The 18596-nt window shown below is 48.4% G+C and overlaps 1 protein-coding gene across 2 annotated transcripts in view; it reads left to right on the forward strand.

Annotated features, from left to right (window-relative positions):
• The window catches only part of LOC142818037 (voltage-gated delayed rectifier potassium channel KCNH8-like), a 366747-nt gene extending 357547 nt beyond the window's left edge, over positions 1–9200 (forward strand). For both annotated transcript variants that reach the window (XM_075896227.1, XM_075896232.1), the window contains 5 exons: positions 604–786; positions 1536–1985; positions 2571–2794; positions 3399–3726; positions 3886–9200. In XM_075896227.1, the coding sequence (XP_075752342.1) occupies positions 604–786; positions 1536–1985; positions 2571–2794; positions 3399–3726; positions 3886–4562 (1862 nt within the window). In that variant the 3' untranslated portion in view covers positions 4563–9200. The remainder of the gene's footprint in view (positions 1–603; positions 787–1535; positions 1986–2570; positions 2795–3398; positions 3727–3885) is intronic.
• Positions 9201–18596: the final 9396 nt, after the last annotated feature.

The raw sequence follows: 18596 nt of genomic DNA on the forward strand, positions 1-18596 counted from the left end.
ATCATTAGCGAGAACCAACGACTTGGTTTCAACCTCGACTTTTTCATACGATCGATCGTGTACTTAGCTTTGAGTGGGTGAAACAACTTTGTTTTGTCCACAATAGGCGCGAGTTAACTCGATGTCACCTGGCTAGGCCGACTCTGGAACGGTCAGGTTAAACCCTCGAGCTGTCAAGTTTAACACCTTTTTATGCTTCCACTCTTGTCTTGAAACAATTTTTCACAACAAAACTGCCTTCAAATCCAAAAAGCAAATGAGCATTAAAATTTTATGGTAATTACATCTCTCAGTAGAAACAATCAATACAAGCCTAAAGCTATCTCAGGGTTTCCGTTCCACAAGGCATTACGAGCACCCTTTTTATGCTTCCACTCTTGTCTTCTCTGTATCAGAATTCTTCTTTGTGCTACCATTCCTCACCCGATGCAGGATATTAAACAAGACAAGCAAACCTATAGTTTCTCTCCCTTTCTTTCTGTTTTTTTTTGTATCCTTATTCCTTTTCGGCATTGCGCTTTAGCAATAGCCAGTATCAAGGGATTACACTGCCAAAGATATATCCTCTCCTCGACTCACGAACTTTTTGTGCTGATGACGCAGGTTGGTTGAACCAGCTGTCTATGAAGTTGCAATACGACGTGCTGCGACCCCTCGACATGGCCGCCACGTACATCACGGCACTCTACTTCACCACCAGCTCGCTCACCAGCGTGGGCTTCGGGAACGTAGCGGCCAACACGAACGCCGAGAAGGTGTTCTCCATCCTTACCATGCTCATAGGAGGTGAGGAGGGCACACTCACCACTCGTCGCTCTTAAACAAACAAGTCTCAGGGGTGTCTCGATGCACAAGAGTCATCGCGACACGATTCATCTCAGTGTAAAGCGGAGAAGTCAACACGGCCATAGGCATGCGCAGGGTTTCTCATCAAGAAGGGGGGGGGGGCGAAGTTTTATCGCAGCGCACTCCAACTCCCACGCCGGCAGCGCACCAGTGTACAAAAGGCAACTATCCTTCACAGTGGATTAACAGAAATTAAAATGAAGCGATAACGTTATTTTCACGATGATCTGCTTTTGGTTCCTGGCTTTCCGTGAACAAAGCCGGAATATAATTTAAACACTGTTTAGAACACAACATCCGGGGTATTATTAGGCCTCCATAACCACCGAAAACCTGCGTGGTCATATCGTTGCTCTTTAAACATTGATGGCACAAGCACGAGTCCGTACGACTGAGTAAAAGTATGGGACAGACTACGCCCACCCCCTTTCGTTGATTGGGAAGAAAGCGACCCCTCCCACACCCTACTGTGTGCATACCTATGAACAACACAGCTGCACAGATGAGCATGATGAAGATAAATTCAGCTAAAGTATAAACAGAACAAAGGAATTAATCCGATCTGAACATCGTACAAAAATGTTGAGCTGTTCTAAGCTATCTCCCTGTACCTTACAGAAAGCGATGCAAGCAATAGGAACAAAGGGCCACTGTGACTAAATCTGCCTTTTTCTGTCTCTGCCCTACAGCGCTGATGCACGCCGTGGTGTTTGGGAACGTGACGGCGATCATCCAGCGCATGTACGCGCGGCGGTCGCTGTACCAGACCAAGCTGCGGGACCTGAAGGACTTCTTTCGGCTCCATCAGCTCCCCAAGCAGCTGCGGCAGCGCATGATGGACTTCTTCCAGACCACCTGGTCACTCAACAACGGCATCGACCCGAGCGACGTGCTGCGCGAATTCCCCGACGAGCTGCTCGGCGACGTGTCAATGCACTTGCACAAGGAGATACTCTCGCTGCCCATCTTCGAGCCGGCGCCCCAGGGATGCCTCAAGCTCCTGTCGCGGCACGTGCGCAGCAACTTCTGCGCACCCGGAGAGTATCTGGTGCACAAAGGGGACGCCCTCTCCTACATACACCTCGTCTGCAACGGGTCCATGGAGGTGCTGCAGGAGAGCATGGTCGTCGCCATCTTAGGTGCGTTAATCTAGCCCGTATTGGCGTGCAAAGTCTGGTTGTCTTTCACCAACCATTTGCAATGCTCTCTCAAGACACAAGACGAGCCTTCATATCTGTGAAGGTTCTAGAATGTTCTCCAAGCACCTGATCAGATTGCGCGTACGAGACGCGTAATCTATAAAACGGACGCGGACGCCAGCTGAGCTGGCATTCTTGTACTCCACCCGTCGTCCCCCTCCTCCGTTCCATTTAGTGATGCATTCTGCGGATGGCTGCATATGAACTAGAGCGCCAAAATTACTACAAAAGCACGTGATCTTGTAGTGCAATATTTTAGCACGTGTTTCTGTTGGCCCATGGAGTATATTTAGGTTGTTTCCTCCATGCCATTTAGACATTAATCTCGGCTGATTTTCTATTTTCTTACAACGCTGAAGCGGACGACACTTCTGTATACGGCAGCATTATCTTACGCACCTATACTTCTAAAAGGCGATCGTATACTGAACGCAAACGGACTAATAAACCGAGTTTTACTGACACTCGCGAACATGAAGCGTGTGCTGTCGTTTCGACGTAAAACTGCACGCGCGTGTCACGCAGGCAAGGGGGACCTTGTGGGCAGCGACATTTCATTGACGGCCGGAACGGAAACCGTCATGAAGTCAAGCAGCGACGTCAAGGCCCTGACCTACTGCGATCTCAAGTGCCTTTTCATCCCGGGCCTCGTCGAAGTGCTCAAGCTATACCCGGAGTTCGCGGAAAGCTTCTGCCACGACATCGTGCACGACCTCACGTACAACCTGAGGGAAGGTTACGAGAATGAGGTAAGCTGCCGTGCTGTTCCCAAAAGTTTTGAAGTACCACCCCGGTTGCATTCATTTTCTTTTCAATTAGAATTTTATGAAGATTCTTTTTCTTTCATAGAGCTCTCACATGGATTGTCATACACAATGTTCACTGTCTTTGAGCATTAGGTTCCGCAGATTTCCTGGAACTGTAATGTAAAGATATAACATACTCAAGCGTTCTCCTATGCATTAGTCTAATACCACTCGAAGATGGAAGCCATATTCGTTTCATTCTGAGTCGATTGTATTGATAATCCACTTATTAAATCTGCAATTATACCCTTAATTCTTAGCGAGTCACTGCATTTTATCGGAAAGACTTGAGGGCATGTCCTTCGAAGAATCAATCTTACTTCAATTACTGATCTTCAGGGTAACACAAAAATGGTTGATAAAAATGAGCAGAGTATTGCATTCACTCTTTTAAGGGAACGAAGGTGGCGTCACTGTGACTGTATACGCTACCTCGTAGGGAGCATATACAGTGAACCCAGTTGTGACTTTCCTATATGCTATTTTCATACGGTTGTGTCTAACAAGACTGTCGATCCCTCCGCCTTCTTTTGTTCTCTCTGTACAGGCGGAAGAAGCAAACGGCGTGTGTTCGCTAACCCTGCCGTCGATATCGGAGGACGACGAGGAGACGGGCAGCGAAGAGACGGCGCCGGGCTCTCCCGTGTCCAACGGCCAGGAGACCGGCGCCAAGCTCAAGGAGGACTCGTGGGAGCCGCCCGCGACCACGGTGCCCAGCCGCACGCCTGCGCCGCAGGTGCCTCCGGTGCCCGCGGCTGGCCGCACAGAAGCGGCGCCCTTTGCAAGGCGCACGTCGGCCCTAAGCTCGCCTTTTCGCACACCCACGTCCATAGCCATGGAAAAGCTGAGGCCCGTCGCCACATTGCCGCATCTAGGTGCGTTTTATTGATTGATTGATTGATTGATTGATTGATTGATTGATTGGTTGGTTGGTTGGTTGATTGATTGATTGATTGATTGATTGATTGATTGATTGATTTCAGTTATGCATGTCGCGTTCAGCCGAGTGACGTATATGTGTGCTCATCTCACAGGCCGCTCCGTGGAGCTATTCGAGCTTCGCGACGAGATGGAGCAGCTCCGGGGCAGCGTGGAACGGCTGGACGCACAGCTCAAGAGTGTCTCCCAAGACGTGGGCGGCCTGACGCAGGAGCTGCGCGCCAGCGCCCGGCTGCTTCAGCAGCTGTGCAGCGGGTGCGTACAGCTAGCGACGCGGTCGCCCGGCACACCACCCGGAGGCATCAAGCTGCCGCCAACGCAGCAAGATCAGCAGCATCAGACGCCGCTGGGGTCGCCTAACGGCCTGTTCCAGAGCCCGCCGCCTTTCAGCGTGACGACGATGCAGTCTCAGCTGCGCGTGTCGCACCAGGGCTCTCAGACGGACTGCAGCTTATTGGAAGAGATGCTCATCAAGATGGCCGACTCGGGCTCGCCTCCCCCGAACTCGGGCTATTCCTCGGGCTCGTCCAACGAGGAGAGGGTCAAGTTCATCATTGGTCATCCGTCACCGCGCCGCTGCATCGCTTCGTCGTCAGAGGACAGTGCTCTGCTCAGTGTGTCCAGGGACCATCTCGTGCCATCGACCACACTGTCTTCGCGGTCGTGGCAAGTGTCGACCGAGTTCTCGGAAGTGCCGGCTTCGCCCGGGAGACCCGACCACGTCATTGATGTGGAAGAATCACTGCGCCGGAGGCTCTCAACTGAACTGTAGCCAGTGTTATCCGAACGTATGGCTGTCCTTCACCACCCGTCCAGTTCTAGTCAGTGAGGAGCGTGCTTACGCGGCTGCTCTGGCCACTCCTGTGGGCCCCGTCATGCGAGTCTGACTGGCTTGTATCGTTTCTCGGGAGATTCTGTCGACGAAACAATCAACCGGACCACACTCGAAGAAGATCTCAGCTCTGTGCATAGCGCAGCATCCGCAGCCTCCACCTGAGCTACCGTACATATTTTCATTGAACGGAGATGCTTTAATCTTAGATCCAGAACACGCCTGCAGGTCTCCCTCTTCGTTCTAGTTTGAGCAAGAGAATGAAAAGTGCGACATCGCACGAGTTTTGTGGCATCGCGGAGTTTTCGCGACGTTCAGCTTTGCCGCACTAACTAGCACCAAGACAACAGCTCACCTCCGAGAGCACCACATCTGCTTCCCGCAAGAGACCAAGGCGACACCACGGCGCATTCGCATTTAGTTGCTCGGCCCCACCTGAAGCAGCTTTCAGTGACATTTCTTGCTTTTTTTGTATCATTGGAACATTACAGCTAACAGCTCACGCAGGTCTAGGCAGGACGCTTCTTTGTTTTGCATTGCAGCTAGTTCGAGTGTTCCACTCTTGCTCCAGTATTAACGGCGCATGTGCTCACTTCGTCACACGGCAAAGAACTGCGTCACGATCATGATGGCAAGACCGGAGCGCTGGGCTTCTCAAGTCCAGCGGTGACTTCAGTGTGCGCGCCTGCTCTGTGTGTCTCAAGCGCGGCCGATACATCCGCATAGAACTCCTCGAACGCTTGTTTCGCTTCAAGCTTGCCTCCGCAGCTGACCATCCCGCATAGAGCATCGCACCGACGCTGCGTATGGCACGGGCTAGGTCCTTGCCCACCTGCGCCTACGCTACATGAGTAGCCTGCTGTGAACTCCCCGCTCCATGCATTACCCTGCTGTACATACACGCGATAGTGTTTGCAGAGCGAAGGAGACGTTGGACTCGAAAAGACTTCCATTGGACTTACCTGCTTCGTTCTATTCACCCTGTGTCTGCCCCTACCGGCAGGTTTTATTTCGCATGTGCTGAAGAGTTAAGTTGTCCAGTGAGCCGGCAAGGGACGCTGGCGGTCAGCAATATACTGGGTCGGTCACAGAAGAAGTGTCGTTTCGTTGGTAATATCAAAATCGATGATACGTTCGATTGATTTTTTTTATTCGTCTCCTTTACTGCTTGGTCTGTATGCCGCTGCGAATGCCTGCTGTTATGATCACGACCTTTGACGTCGCTATTTTGGTTCATTTGGCTTGACTTATTTTTCAGAGAACCAGTCCCGTAAAACGAAGCTTCTACGACATTACAGAACTGTTAGCTGCTTGTTATTAGGTAGAGTCGGACAATGCGGCAAAACAACACGAAAGAGCAACCATCATAGAATATAGTAAATAGAGTGCAGAGTCGCACTTGGCATCTTTCTTTCTCCTTCGTTACCGAATTGAGAAATAGTTTTGGTACAAGCGAATCAGACATCTAAGTGGTCATCAACTTCCCTAAACTTGTCAGAACTGAATTTAACCTAGTGATGTCTGAAAAAGAGTTCTGCTTGATCTAGCAGTAGGTTCACGCTTTGTTTAGACTCATAATTTCTTTCTAGTACGGCCAGAGCCGCTGATTATAATAAGAAAAACTTAAGATATACATTCATTCTGCACTCAGCGAAGAACCTTTGACCTACCATACTCGTCTTACCTTGAGCTCGGTAGGCGATCAAGTGTAAAAACAGCGTGACATTAATGGACATAAGATCTCTCACCAGACGTAATTGCGATGATCGACTGTGATGAGAACAGCTGAAGAAAGCATGTTTACCGAAACTTAGCGTTCTCTCTACACTTGAAAAGAAATAATTGAGGAAGAAATGATGGCTCGAAATCGGTAAATATCACTGTAAACAATAAATTTCTAAGCTCTTATGGTTTGTCTCAGTGGCATGTGTGATTGGACGTGGGGCCTTCGTTTCTTAAGCTTTCAGCACGCGATGACGTCGTACTACCGAAGAATAGGAGGATGATCGAGCAATAAAAAATTTACCTCTTACTGCTCCTGCCACTGAACCTTCATACACATATGTTTATGTTTAAAACGCACGACAGACAAACACGCGACGCATAAATGAACGTGTCAGAATGAGCATCATAAACCTGCAGCCGTCTAACATCTCATATGTGTTACCATGTCTTCCCAAAGCGTTAATTCTTGGAGCATGCGTCAGCATCTTTGTTTCAACTCTCCACCTCTTCTCTGTCGCTCCGCACAACAGGCACAATTCACTAAAGGTCAGCGTGTATGTTTAAACGACGTGACTTCCATACACTCGCATATACAAAACATCTTGGCGGGCATGCTGATGAAGCGTAGCGTTTTTTTTTCTCTTGATGATAGCGCAACATCTGACGGTTCTAACACAGAATGATTTTTTGTGTGTGTACTCTGAGCACAGGCGTACGCGATGGTGTATCTTACAACACTGACCAGCTTGTACAGTAATATTTTTATACAAATTACAAAACAAAACATCATTGATTCGTTTCTTACAACGTAAAGAATGATCGTTCATTCGCATAATTTGTTGTACGTGATCACACTCAGTCTGTCAGTGATATCAATGCAGCAAGCGGTAAAACATTGCTTGCTTAGCCTGCTTCTGTTCTTCCGCCATCCAATCACCACTGATTCCCGATCCCGCTCTTTTTTTTAATTTTTTACCTGCGTGGTCTGACATGTCAAAGCGATCAATGGAGCAACACGTTCGTAGAGATATCAACTAAAGTAAATGCAATTCTACCTCCGACTGCTGCACTGCCTTGCCCTCACTAACAATACTAAAGCGATTCAAACGAAAGTTACATTGCCTTGAAATGTCCACAGCACAGTTCTTTTAATTATTAACTGAAATGAGGCGCTTATAAGTGCCAAGTGCTTAAAAGCGAACTAAAGGTATGTTTTCAAGGAAAGTAACGCTTCTTTCAATTTACTATTCCCTAAGTTTGTTTCTATGTTTGGACATCTCAGATTTTGTACTCAGTGGCTGTAAAACACCTGTCAAATACTGTGCGAAGTAAAAACTCGAATTCTGTCCCTTTCTTTCTTCTCACTAGGGCTTTTGACATCACAAATTCAGCTCACCTTACACGTGGCTTTTTAACTAGACTGTCGTGGTCGGCAAACTGGTCGCACACAGTAGCATATTAAAAATTTATAACGACAAACTCTAACGCCTAAACAGCCATTCGTTTTGAAAACGCCGGCGTATAGTTGCAAAGCCGTATGTGCGAGTGTCTTTTTATTTATTTTTTTTCTAATTATCTACTTTTCAAGTTGTTTCGTGGTCGCTACAATCATAACAACATCCACGACGATGCGGAGGCGAGTAATTTCATGTGGGTATGGAGTAAAGGCATTCAATAATTAATCTTCCAGTCATCCCTTTCCACTGTTGCTTTCACACGTCCTCCTAATGCTTTGGCAACAAAGAATGATTACGCAGCCTATGACTGTTCTTATCACTTTACATCATGGTCGTTTCATTTTAGATTAGTCTGCGTTTATTTTTTCTATAACGAAGACGCAACACGTGTAAAGTTACGTGCTTGTGACAGTCTGCAAAAGGTTAGGCAAAATGGCTGCTGCGACGTCAAGTAATTTGTGTAGGATATTATCCTTAATATCTGTAATTTTCGCGTCTTACTCGTGTGAGTTTCGATGAATTGAACGACAAGGACACCGCCTTTCAGCGTGAAGTGTGAGTTACGGCCTTTCATTTCGGTTCAGCTTACTACCACCCCTGTGAATATGATCTCTAACAATGTGTGTGAATGCGTGGGGCCGCTTTGTGGAATGCATCGTGTGCACGGGGCGCGCAGCGTGTCTCAAACTACGGTACACACGGTCCAGTGATACCCGCAATAAAGCGTTGCTCGATCCTCAAGCTCAGCTGCAAGCGTGTTTGTAGAGATCTTGCGAGATGTCGTTAAGCGGTTCTGCGCCGTGACACAAAGAGATGTATAACAAAACATATATAACTTAACGCGATGCGACGGAGCAAGTGCATACCGACACATATACACGTTAAACATCTGACACAAGTGGCAAGAGTAGGAGACCGGCGTGCCTACAAGTTGAAAAAAGTCTTGGAATGCTGCAAGTACGTAATCGTCATAACAAGACGTCGTTATGTTTACGCTTATACTCATGCTATTTGCTCTGTTTCTTTGAATGATAATGTCACAAAATGTCGGTCATTTGTTCGTCTGAAAATTTGTTTTCAGTGCCGTTTTATCGCAAACTTTTCATCCTCTGTACATAACCATCCGTATTCCCTCGTCGTTTATACAGTATTAAAGATCTCCTTATATAGCTTCACCATCCATGTTTAGAGCACAATTCGCTTTAGTGTCCATTTGTTTTGTTTTATTTTTCTTTGTAGTCCAGTTATCCTCTCGAATCTTCTGCTTTGTGTTACCCCATTCATCCTTCTTCATCTTCTTGCTCTTTTAGGACAAATGAGCAGCCTGGGAGAGCACCCCATTGCAGACGATTTGTACGCGTCGGTATATCTTGCAAATAAAACGTTTCAGAAACCATTTTGGCTATCGTCTGTTCTTTTAGAATGACTGCGTGCGTGCAACAGTGATGGTAGTCCGAACAGATTCGCACTACAAAGCCAAACATGTTCCTCTACTCGCTCACGAGGAGTAAACTGAAGAGAATATTAGAATGTTGATTGATTGATTGATTGATTGATTGATTGATTGATTGATTGATTGATTGATTGATTGATTGATTGATTGATTGATTGATTGATTGATTGATTGATTGATTGATTGATTTATTTATTGATGAAGACGTTTTGTTGTTTATCATAGGTCCAAGCATTTACTCGTACGCGCTACCTAGAATTAGTATTGAGTTCAAAGTTTCTAAATCTGGTATTCTAAGCGCCAAAATACGATATCATAAAGAGGCGCCTGCTGGTGGAGGACTCCCGAAACGTCGACTTATCAGGTGCTCTATAATCGCGAACTACATGGTCCTCTAGAATTCCGCCTCCATCGAAATACACCCAGGATAGTACCCGCTGCCTTTCCGTCGGGTACAAACCTTCGTGAACTTTCTTACAGCGCAACACCAGAAAAAATACAGGACAGGGAAGGAGTAGAACAGAAAGAAAAGACGGCGCTGACTCACAACTGTTGTTTATTGGAAAAAACGGGGTGAAAAATATTGGCAATATATATAGGTCCCGGCAGCCTACACCACAACATGCGCAGAATACGAGGTGCACCGAGGTAGCGTTATCACACTCATGGCAATAAACAAGCTTGGCCTAAATAACTTAATTCTTTTTCTGGGTACAAACCTTCTGGGTAATTCTGGGTAGAAACCTTTACTGAAACAGACAATTATTTTTTATTTATTTAGTACCCACAGCGCCAGAGGCATTACAGTGGGGGAGGGGTTTACAGTCAGTCTGGACAGTTCAATATTTTGTCATATATAAAGCGTGAAAAACGGTAATAGCAACAACAACAGCTACAGCAGATCGACAACATAAGTTATTCACAGCAGTATGCAGTATATGTGAGAAACAAGAACACCACAAGGTTGAGTCACTTCAACAGGAAAAATAAGTGATTTGATACCGGAGTATAGCCACAATTCCCTTCTGCATACAGTGTGAGGACAAAAGAAAGAAGAACAAAAGATAAGAACAGTAATACATACAGTACGTCCTAAAAAGATCAAAGAAACAATCATTTCAGCAGGGCAAAAAACATCTCATTCGAAACTACGTTGACGATGTCAGCAGGTAACCTATTCCAGTCGTGGATTGTTTTTGGAAAGAAAGATTTCTTAAAAAGTTCCGTGCGGCATAGAACCTCTCTTACTTTTCGCTCATGGTCCACGCGTTGGGACCTATAGTTAGGCGGTATTATATATATGTCTCTCTGTATGTTAATCGTACCATAGTAAATGGAATGAAAAAGCTTCAGGCGCAGCTTTCTGCGTCGTTCTACCAGGGTATCCCATTTGAGTTCTTCCTTAGTTCTTGTTGCACTGAAATCAATTGTGTATTGACGGGACACGTACCTCGCACCGAGATTCTGAACTCTTTCAAGTTTAATAACGTCGCGCGCCGTCGTAGGGTCCCACACTACACAAGCGATTTATAACAGAAGAGAGATATATATAAATAGAGAGGAAATGCAAGGAGGTTAACCAAGCTTGGCTCGGTTGGCTACCTTACACTTGAGGTGGGGGAAAGAGATAATAATAGAAAGGAAAGAGATAGAAAAGAAGAGGGGTAAGAAAGAAAAGTATGAATAGTTAGCTCGAGACTACACAGCACGGTCTCACACTGTTATTTCACAAGCGGTCGTGAAGTCTGGTGGTCCTCAAGAAGTACAAGAGGGCTTTCGTGGCTTTGCGTGCATGGGAAGCCGTCGGCCAAGGTCTCAGGATCTTCTCTTCTGTAAGCGGCCGTGAATTGAGCTGACAGAGCTTGGCTTCCATAATACGTCGTTCAGACTGGTATGCTGGGCAATGACATAGAATGTGCTCAAGCGTTTCCTCGCAGGCGCAGATGTTGCATGCCGAAGTGCTCGCCATTCCAAGGTGACGAGAGTATGCATTCGTAAACGCCACGCCCAACCTCATGCGACACAGTAAAGTTTCAGCGCATCGTGGGAGCCCGGATGATAAGCGAGGTCGCAAGTTTGGGTCGATCGAATACAAATGCGTGTTGGAGAAACCCAGCGTATTCCATTGTAGGCGAGTTATACGGCGAGCAAGGGACTGTAGTTGCTTTGCAGCGTCCGTTCTCAAGAGTGGTATTGGCGTGCGCAGGTCTTGGTCATGAGCCGATCGAGCAGCTTCATCCGCGCGGTCATTGCCAACAATTCCGCAATGACTCGGCAACCACTGAAATACAATATCGTGACATTCCTTGAGAGCTTCGTGGTAGTCGTGCCTTATCTGATATACTGATTGTTCGTGTAACCCGTGCTGCATAACAAACTGTAGTGTCTGTAAGGCTGACCTCGAGTCGCAAAAGATGGACCATTGATTAGGTTGCTGCCGAAGAATGTACTTTACTGCACCTTGAAGCGCTACTAGCTCTGCTGCTGTCGACGTCATGGAGTGAGAAAATTTGTATTGAAGCAACACATTATCAGATGGAACAACCACTGCTCCTGTAGAGCTGTTGAAATGGAGCCATCGGTGTGAACATGTATGCGGTCAAAGTACCTTTCGTCCAACAGACGCAAAGTCAATTGCTTCAGGGCTAGCGGTGACATGCATGCCTTCTTAACGATTCCAGGAACTGATAAGCGCACGTCAGCTTGACGGAGACTCAATAACGCAGCTGCTGGATGCATATCAAGTTTGAAGCCAGGCGGTAATATAATATTGTCACAAAGACACAGGCACGCAGGTACAAAATAGGGCGTTTACTTTCGCAACCCAAGGGCCAGAAAACCGAACACCAGAGCACGCGCACACAGAACTACTTCGTTCCCCTCTTCAGAGGCTGGCTACTATAGTTGCCAGCCTACCTTGCGTCAATTCCCCCCTTTCAAGAGAGACCGTCCCGGTCGATTGACTGAGATGCTAGAGGTGGCCATGAGAGAAAAAAAAATGATCACGTCAATGAAAAAAAAAAGCCCACGCTGTTGTAGATAATAAGGAAAAAGTTTGCAGTGTTCATAACTCGCGGGCGTGGTACGGTTTCATCCGTACTACATGGACTACTTCTGGACGTGGACGTCTTCGGTTTAAACTGGTGTCGGAGCTTTGGGGAACTACCTCGTAGTTCACGTCACTGAGACAGCGCACAACTTCGTAAGGACCAAAGTAGCGCCGCAATAGCTTCTCCGAAAGCCCACAATGTCGAACTGGTGTCCACACCCATACATAGTCACCTGGTTGATAGTGGACGCTCCTTCGGCCTTGGTTGTAACGGCGAGCGTCGATATCTTGCTGCGCGCGAATGTAGTTCCGCGCAAGCTGGCGGGCTCCCTCGGCTTTCTCAACGAAGTCGTCAACGCTGTCATTTCCGCTGTTGACCTAGTCTACGGGGAGCATAGCGTCTAACGGTGTTGTGACGAGATGGCCATAAACAAGCTCGAATGGTGTTAGGTCTGTGGTCTCTTGCACAGCGGTGTTATAAGCAAACGTGACGTACGGCAAAATTTCATCCCACGTTTTGTGCTCTACATCAACATACATATATAGCATGTCGGCCAATGTTTTGTTTAACCTCTCCGTCAAGCCGTTTGTTTGGGGATGATAAGCTGTTGTTTTCCGGTGGTTGGTGTGCGTCAGCTTGGTGACTTGTTGCAATAACTCTGCCGTAAATGCTGCTCCGCGATCGGTTATGAGAACAGCAGGTGCACCATGGCGCAAAACAATGTCGTGGACAAAGAATCTGGCGACTTCAACTGCAGTTCCCTTAGGCACAGCTTTGGTTTCTGCATAGCGAGTCAGATAGTCGGTCGCGACAATTATCCACTTATTTTCTGAGGATGACGTAGGGAAGGGACCAAGAAGATCCATTCCTACTTGCTGAAATGGTGATCGAGGTGGATCTAAAGGTTGGAGGAAACCGGCGGGCTTTGCGGGTGGGACTTTACGCCTCTGACAGTCACGGCAGGTGCGGACATAGCGCTGAACGGACGAATACAGCTGTGGCCAGTAGTACTTCTGTCGGATGCGCGCTAATGCCCTAGCAAAGCCTAAGTGACCGGCCGAAGGATCGTCGTGGCACGCCTGCAAAACTTCCTCACGCAGTGCCATTGGAACGGCGAGGAGGAAAGTTTCCTGGCTGCTCTCAAGATTTCTCTTGTAGAGAACATTGTTCCGCAGGCAATACGTAGTCAAACCATGCGAGAGTCGGCGTGGGACGATAATGTCTTCTCCTTGAAGATGCTGGATGACAGGAAGTAGCTCAGCGTCCTCACGTTGAAGCTCAGCCATCCGCACCACATCGACGATGCCAAGAAACGGTAAATCGTGTTCTGTGTCAGATGACGTCGGGGAAATAGGAGCACGAGACAGGCAGTCAGCATCTGTATGCTTATGTCCTGATCGGTAGACCACCTTTATGTCGTACTCTTGAAGGCGGAGGCTCCAGCGGGCGAGGCGGCCTGATGGATCCCGTAGATTGGCAAGCCAACAGAGCGAATGATCGTCACTGACCGCTCGAAATGGCCGGCCGTATAGGTAGGGTCGAAACTTGCTAATGGCCCAAACGACTGCTAGGCACTCTTTTTCGGTGGTAGAGTAATTAGCCTCTGCTTTTGTGAGACTGCGGCTTGCGTAAGCGATCACACGCTCTGCGCCGTTCTGCCATTGAACTAGAATAGCTCCAATTCCCACGTTGCTGGCGTCTGTGTGGATCTCGATGTCGGCAGACTCGTCGAAATGTGCCAGCACTGGAGCTGTCTGCAGTCGATTGCGCAGCTCTACGAAGGCTTGTTGTTGTTCTTCCGTCCATACAAAAGGTACATCTGGCCGTGTCAGTCTTGTAAGAGGTTCCGCAATTTTCGAAAATCCTTCGACAAAACGGCGGTAGTACGCACAGAGTCCGAGAAATCGCTGAACAGCCTTTTTGTCTCCAGGACGAGGGAAATCGGCAACGACAGCCAACTTTTTCGGATCTGGTCGAACACCCCCCGGGCTAACCACGTGGCCGAGAAACTTGAGTTCCTGATAGCCGAAGTAGCACTTTTCGGGCTTGATGGTAAGGTTCGCTCTCCTTATTGCAGTGAGGACAGTTTTTAACCTTGAAAGATGCTCGTCAAACGTGGTTGAAAACACAACGACATCATCCAAGTATACAAGACATGTCTGCCACTTTAGTCCAGCTAGTACAGTATCCATCATGCGTTGAAACGTGGCGGGAGCGGAACAGAGACCGAAAGGCAGCACTTTAAATTCGTAGAGCCCGTCAGGCGTCACGAACGCAGTTTTCTCACGGTCGCCCTCGTCAACTTCAATTTGCCAGTACCCTGACTTGAGATCTAGTGATGTGAAGAACTGGGCGTGGCGTAGGCGATCTAAGGCGTCATCAATCCGTGGCAGGGGGTAAACGTCGCGTTTCGTGACTTTGTTAAGCCGTCGATAGTCGACGCAGAAGCGTAGTGTGTTGTCTTTTTTCTTTACTAAGACAACAGGTGACGCCCACGGACTTGTCGAGGGTTGGATGACGTCATCATTCAGCATTTCTTGAACTTGACGCTTAATCACCTCTCTTTCCTTCGGGGACACACGGTATGGATGTTGGCGAAGAGGCCGCACCGACTCCTCGGTAACAATGCGGTGTTTTGTAACGGTGGTACGCTGAACTTTCGATGCTGTGGAGAAGCAGTCCGAGAATTCCCTCACAATGTTTAGCAGCCGCTCTTTTCGTGAATCTGGCAAGTCTGGATTAACGTGAATGCGGCTTCCTAGGTCAGCACAAGCTTTTGCATGCGGTGAAGTCATATCCAATGTGCCGATATCGAAAAAGTCGGCGATTTCACTTAGGAAAGCGACAGTAGTCCCTCTAGTAACGTGCTGAAACTCATTGCTGAAGTTGGTCAGCAGAACTCGAGAGCGTTTATGCTCTAACCGAACAAGGCATCGGGCTATGCATACGTTTCGTTTGAGCAGCAGCGGGATATTTGCCTCAGCAATACCTTCATAGTCGTTGAATTCGTCAAAAACGTCGCAGGCTACCAAGGTGAACACGCTACTCTTCGGCGGTAACGTGACGTCATCGTCAACAATTCTCAAAGCATTGACGTAACTGCCGTGAGGGTTGCGCGCTAAAGCGTGTGCCGTAGAAAACGTCACTTTCGACTGTTGCAAATCAATCACGGCTCCATTATCACGCAGAAAGTCCAGTCCGAGAATTAGGTCCCTCGAGCAACTCGGCAGTATTACAAAATCTCTGAGATACGTAAATCCGTGAATACTGACTCGCGCTGTGCGCCGCCCCACCGGAGTAAGAAGATGGCCTCCTTCCGTACGTATCTGCGACCCAGCCCACTGGGTAGAAACCTTCTTCAGCCTGCAGGCAAGACCCATGCTCATAACGGAAGTGTCTGCTCCAGTGTCAATTAGCGCCATTACTTCTTCGTCGTCCACAGTTACCGCAATGTTTGATGTCACCACTCTTCGCATCACGTTTGACTGCGTCTGTGCATCTTTTTGCTGCTGTCGCTGTCGTCGTAGTGGAGGATCTTCCGTAGAGTCAGCGTCAGCGGCCTCACCTCCGGAGGTCGCTGAACTCAGTTTTCCCGACTTGCAGGACTGGGTGAACGGCGTCTTGGAGCGCCGCGTGAATAGGCTGGGCTTGGTGACCTGTAGCGAGCAGGTCACGACAAGCGAGGCTCTTGTGACCGATGTTCGATACTGCGACGATTCGAGATGAAACTCTCTATTTCCTGTGGTCGCTCGCCAGGTCGTGGACGAGGGGCATTAGGCGAAAATCCACGGAGACCCACACGACGGTATGGACATGTTCGGTAGACGTGTCCGGCTTCCCCGCAGTGGAAACAAAGGGGCCTGTGGTCGGGTGTACGCCAGATGTCACTCTTTCTCGGTCTTGCTTCGGCGATCAACGGTGAGCTGCGAGGGCGGAAGCCAACCTCCATTTGCTGAGCGTGTCGCTCATTGAGGTAAAATACGCTGGTTGAACTGCACGATGGAGGACGTCGCACTGCTTCCGCGTAGCTCATCTCGACGCAGTGCCTCTGTTGTGGCGCCTCGGATGGTTGGGGAGCGTGAACGGCTTGCCGTAGCTCGGCGCGTACCATCTCCGCAATGGAGAGCTGCTCTGCAGGTGAAGCAGTCACCTGCATCTTTTGTAGCTCTTCCTTAATGAGAGCTCTGATAAGCTCTCGCAACGCGCTGATGTCATTGCCGAGAGTGACAGAAGTGACCTCACTTGGGTTTACACCATGGTTATACTGCCTGGCACGCTGTTGAAGGGCCCTCTCCATGGCAGTGGCCTCCTCATGGAACTCCGCAAGTGTCGCAGGCGGGTTTCGAATCAGGCCGGCAAAAATCTCTTCTTTAACACCACGCATTAGGTGGCGAACTTTCTTGGATTCGGACATAGAGGGCTCCGCACGTTTGAAAAGCCGATCCATGTCCTCTACGTAGATCGTCACCCTTTCGTTAGGGCCTTGAATCCTTGCCTCTATAGCACGCTCCGCTGTCTTTTTCCTGTCCTCTCGGGCAAATGCCTTGAGGAACTGCCGTTGAAACTCATCCCATGACGTAAGCGCTGCTTCATGGTTCTCAAACCACGTTTTCGCGGAGTCCTCCAGGAAGCAGTACACATAGCGTAGCTTACGCTCTAAGGTCCAATCGTTGATGACGGCGACCCGGTTGAAATGCTCGAGCCAGTCGTCGGCATCTTCAAAAGCAGCTCCGTGAAATGTCTTCGGCGTCTTGGGCTGGTTGATAACCAGGTGCGCTGGTGCTGGCGCGGTGACATTAGGTGGTGTTTGATTCATAGTCCTCTGACGTTCAGGCAGCAAACCGTGCTGTGGCTCGAGTCCCTGGAGACGACGGCTGGAACGTACGTGCACAGGGGTAAGCTCGGCTGAGATACTCGATGGGCTTGCGTCAGGGGTGCTCTCAGGGGACCGTATCATCTACCGTACCCCGCACCTCCACCAAAAAATGTCACAAAGACACAGGCACGCAGGTACAAAATAGGGCGTTTACTTTCGCAACCCAAGGGCCAGAAAACCGAACACCAGAGCACGCGCACACAGAACTACTTCGTTCCCCTCTTCAGAGGCTGGCTACTATAGTTGCCAGCCTACCTTGCGTCAATATGTCCTGATGTTTTGTCACAATATCACAGAATGAAGAATAAAACGTTCGCGCTGTCAAACACGCTAAATGATGTGACGATAGCCGTGATAAATGCCGAATGTGCGCTCTCAGCGTCTTGACAATGATATGCGTTGTGACCGGCTGTTCTTGTGCGATAACAATAGTTGCCACTGTCAATGAGCATCTTGGAAAACCAAGACATGTCCGAAGTGCTTGGGCTTGTACGCTCTGCAGTGCACTGATGTTAGTCTTGCACGTGTTGGACAGGACAGGAAGGCTGTACCGGAGAATTCTGAGAAAGAGGGCTGTATAAAGCTGCAACATGGAGTGCGCGGATGGGCCCCATGATTTTCCGGCGACGAACTTGAATACATTCTCAATGCCAATGAGCTTTTTCTTCAGGTATGTGACATGCGGGCTCCAGGTTAGGTCACGATCTATGATGACACCTAAGAATCTATGACTGCTTTTATATGCGATTGATCTGCCATCGATGCACAATGGGTAGAAAGACATCGGTTTGCGTGTAAACGCCACCGCTGCACATTTTTCTGTGGCGATAGTCAAACCTTGCTGGCGAAGTTATACCGATGTCATCGTTGCCACTTTCTGTATTCATGCGCGCACTTGAGGCCGTGTCCCGCTGGACACTCAAGTGCAGATATCATCAGCGTAGAGAGTTATATAAATTGTCTGTGGCAGCATTTCGCTGAGCCCTACCAGAACCAGGTTGAAAAGAGTCGGACTCAAAACACCGCCTTGTGGCACCCCACGACTTCTGAAATGCTTATTCGTAGGCCCATCTTCAGCTCAAATGAACATAGATCTCTTTGTGGGGTAGCTTCTTACCCATCGAAAGACACGACCTCCAAGTTCAGCTGCTTCAAGAGCATTGAGAACAGCCTCATGGGTCACATTGTCATAGGCACCTTTCACGTCTAAGAACAGAGCTACCCACAGCCGCTTCTTAGCTTTCTGTTGCTGAACAGAGGTCACTAAGTCAATGACGCTATCAATTGAAAACCAACCTCGTCGAAAGCCAGCCATAGCATCAGGCTAGATGTTATAATGTTCACGGTACCATTCCATGCGTGTAAGAAGCATCCTCTCCATGACCTTGCCGACGCAGCTTGCTAGTGCTATAG

The sequence above is a fragment of the Rhipicephalus microplus genome, chromosome 1 (genome assembly GCF_043290135.1).
Source record: "Rhipicephalus microplus isolate Deutch F79 chromosome 1, USDA_Rmic, whole genome shotgun sequence".
Lineage (NCBI taxonomy): Eukaryota > Metazoa > Arthropoda > Arachnida > Ixodida > Ixodidae > Rhipicephalus > Rhipicephalus microplus.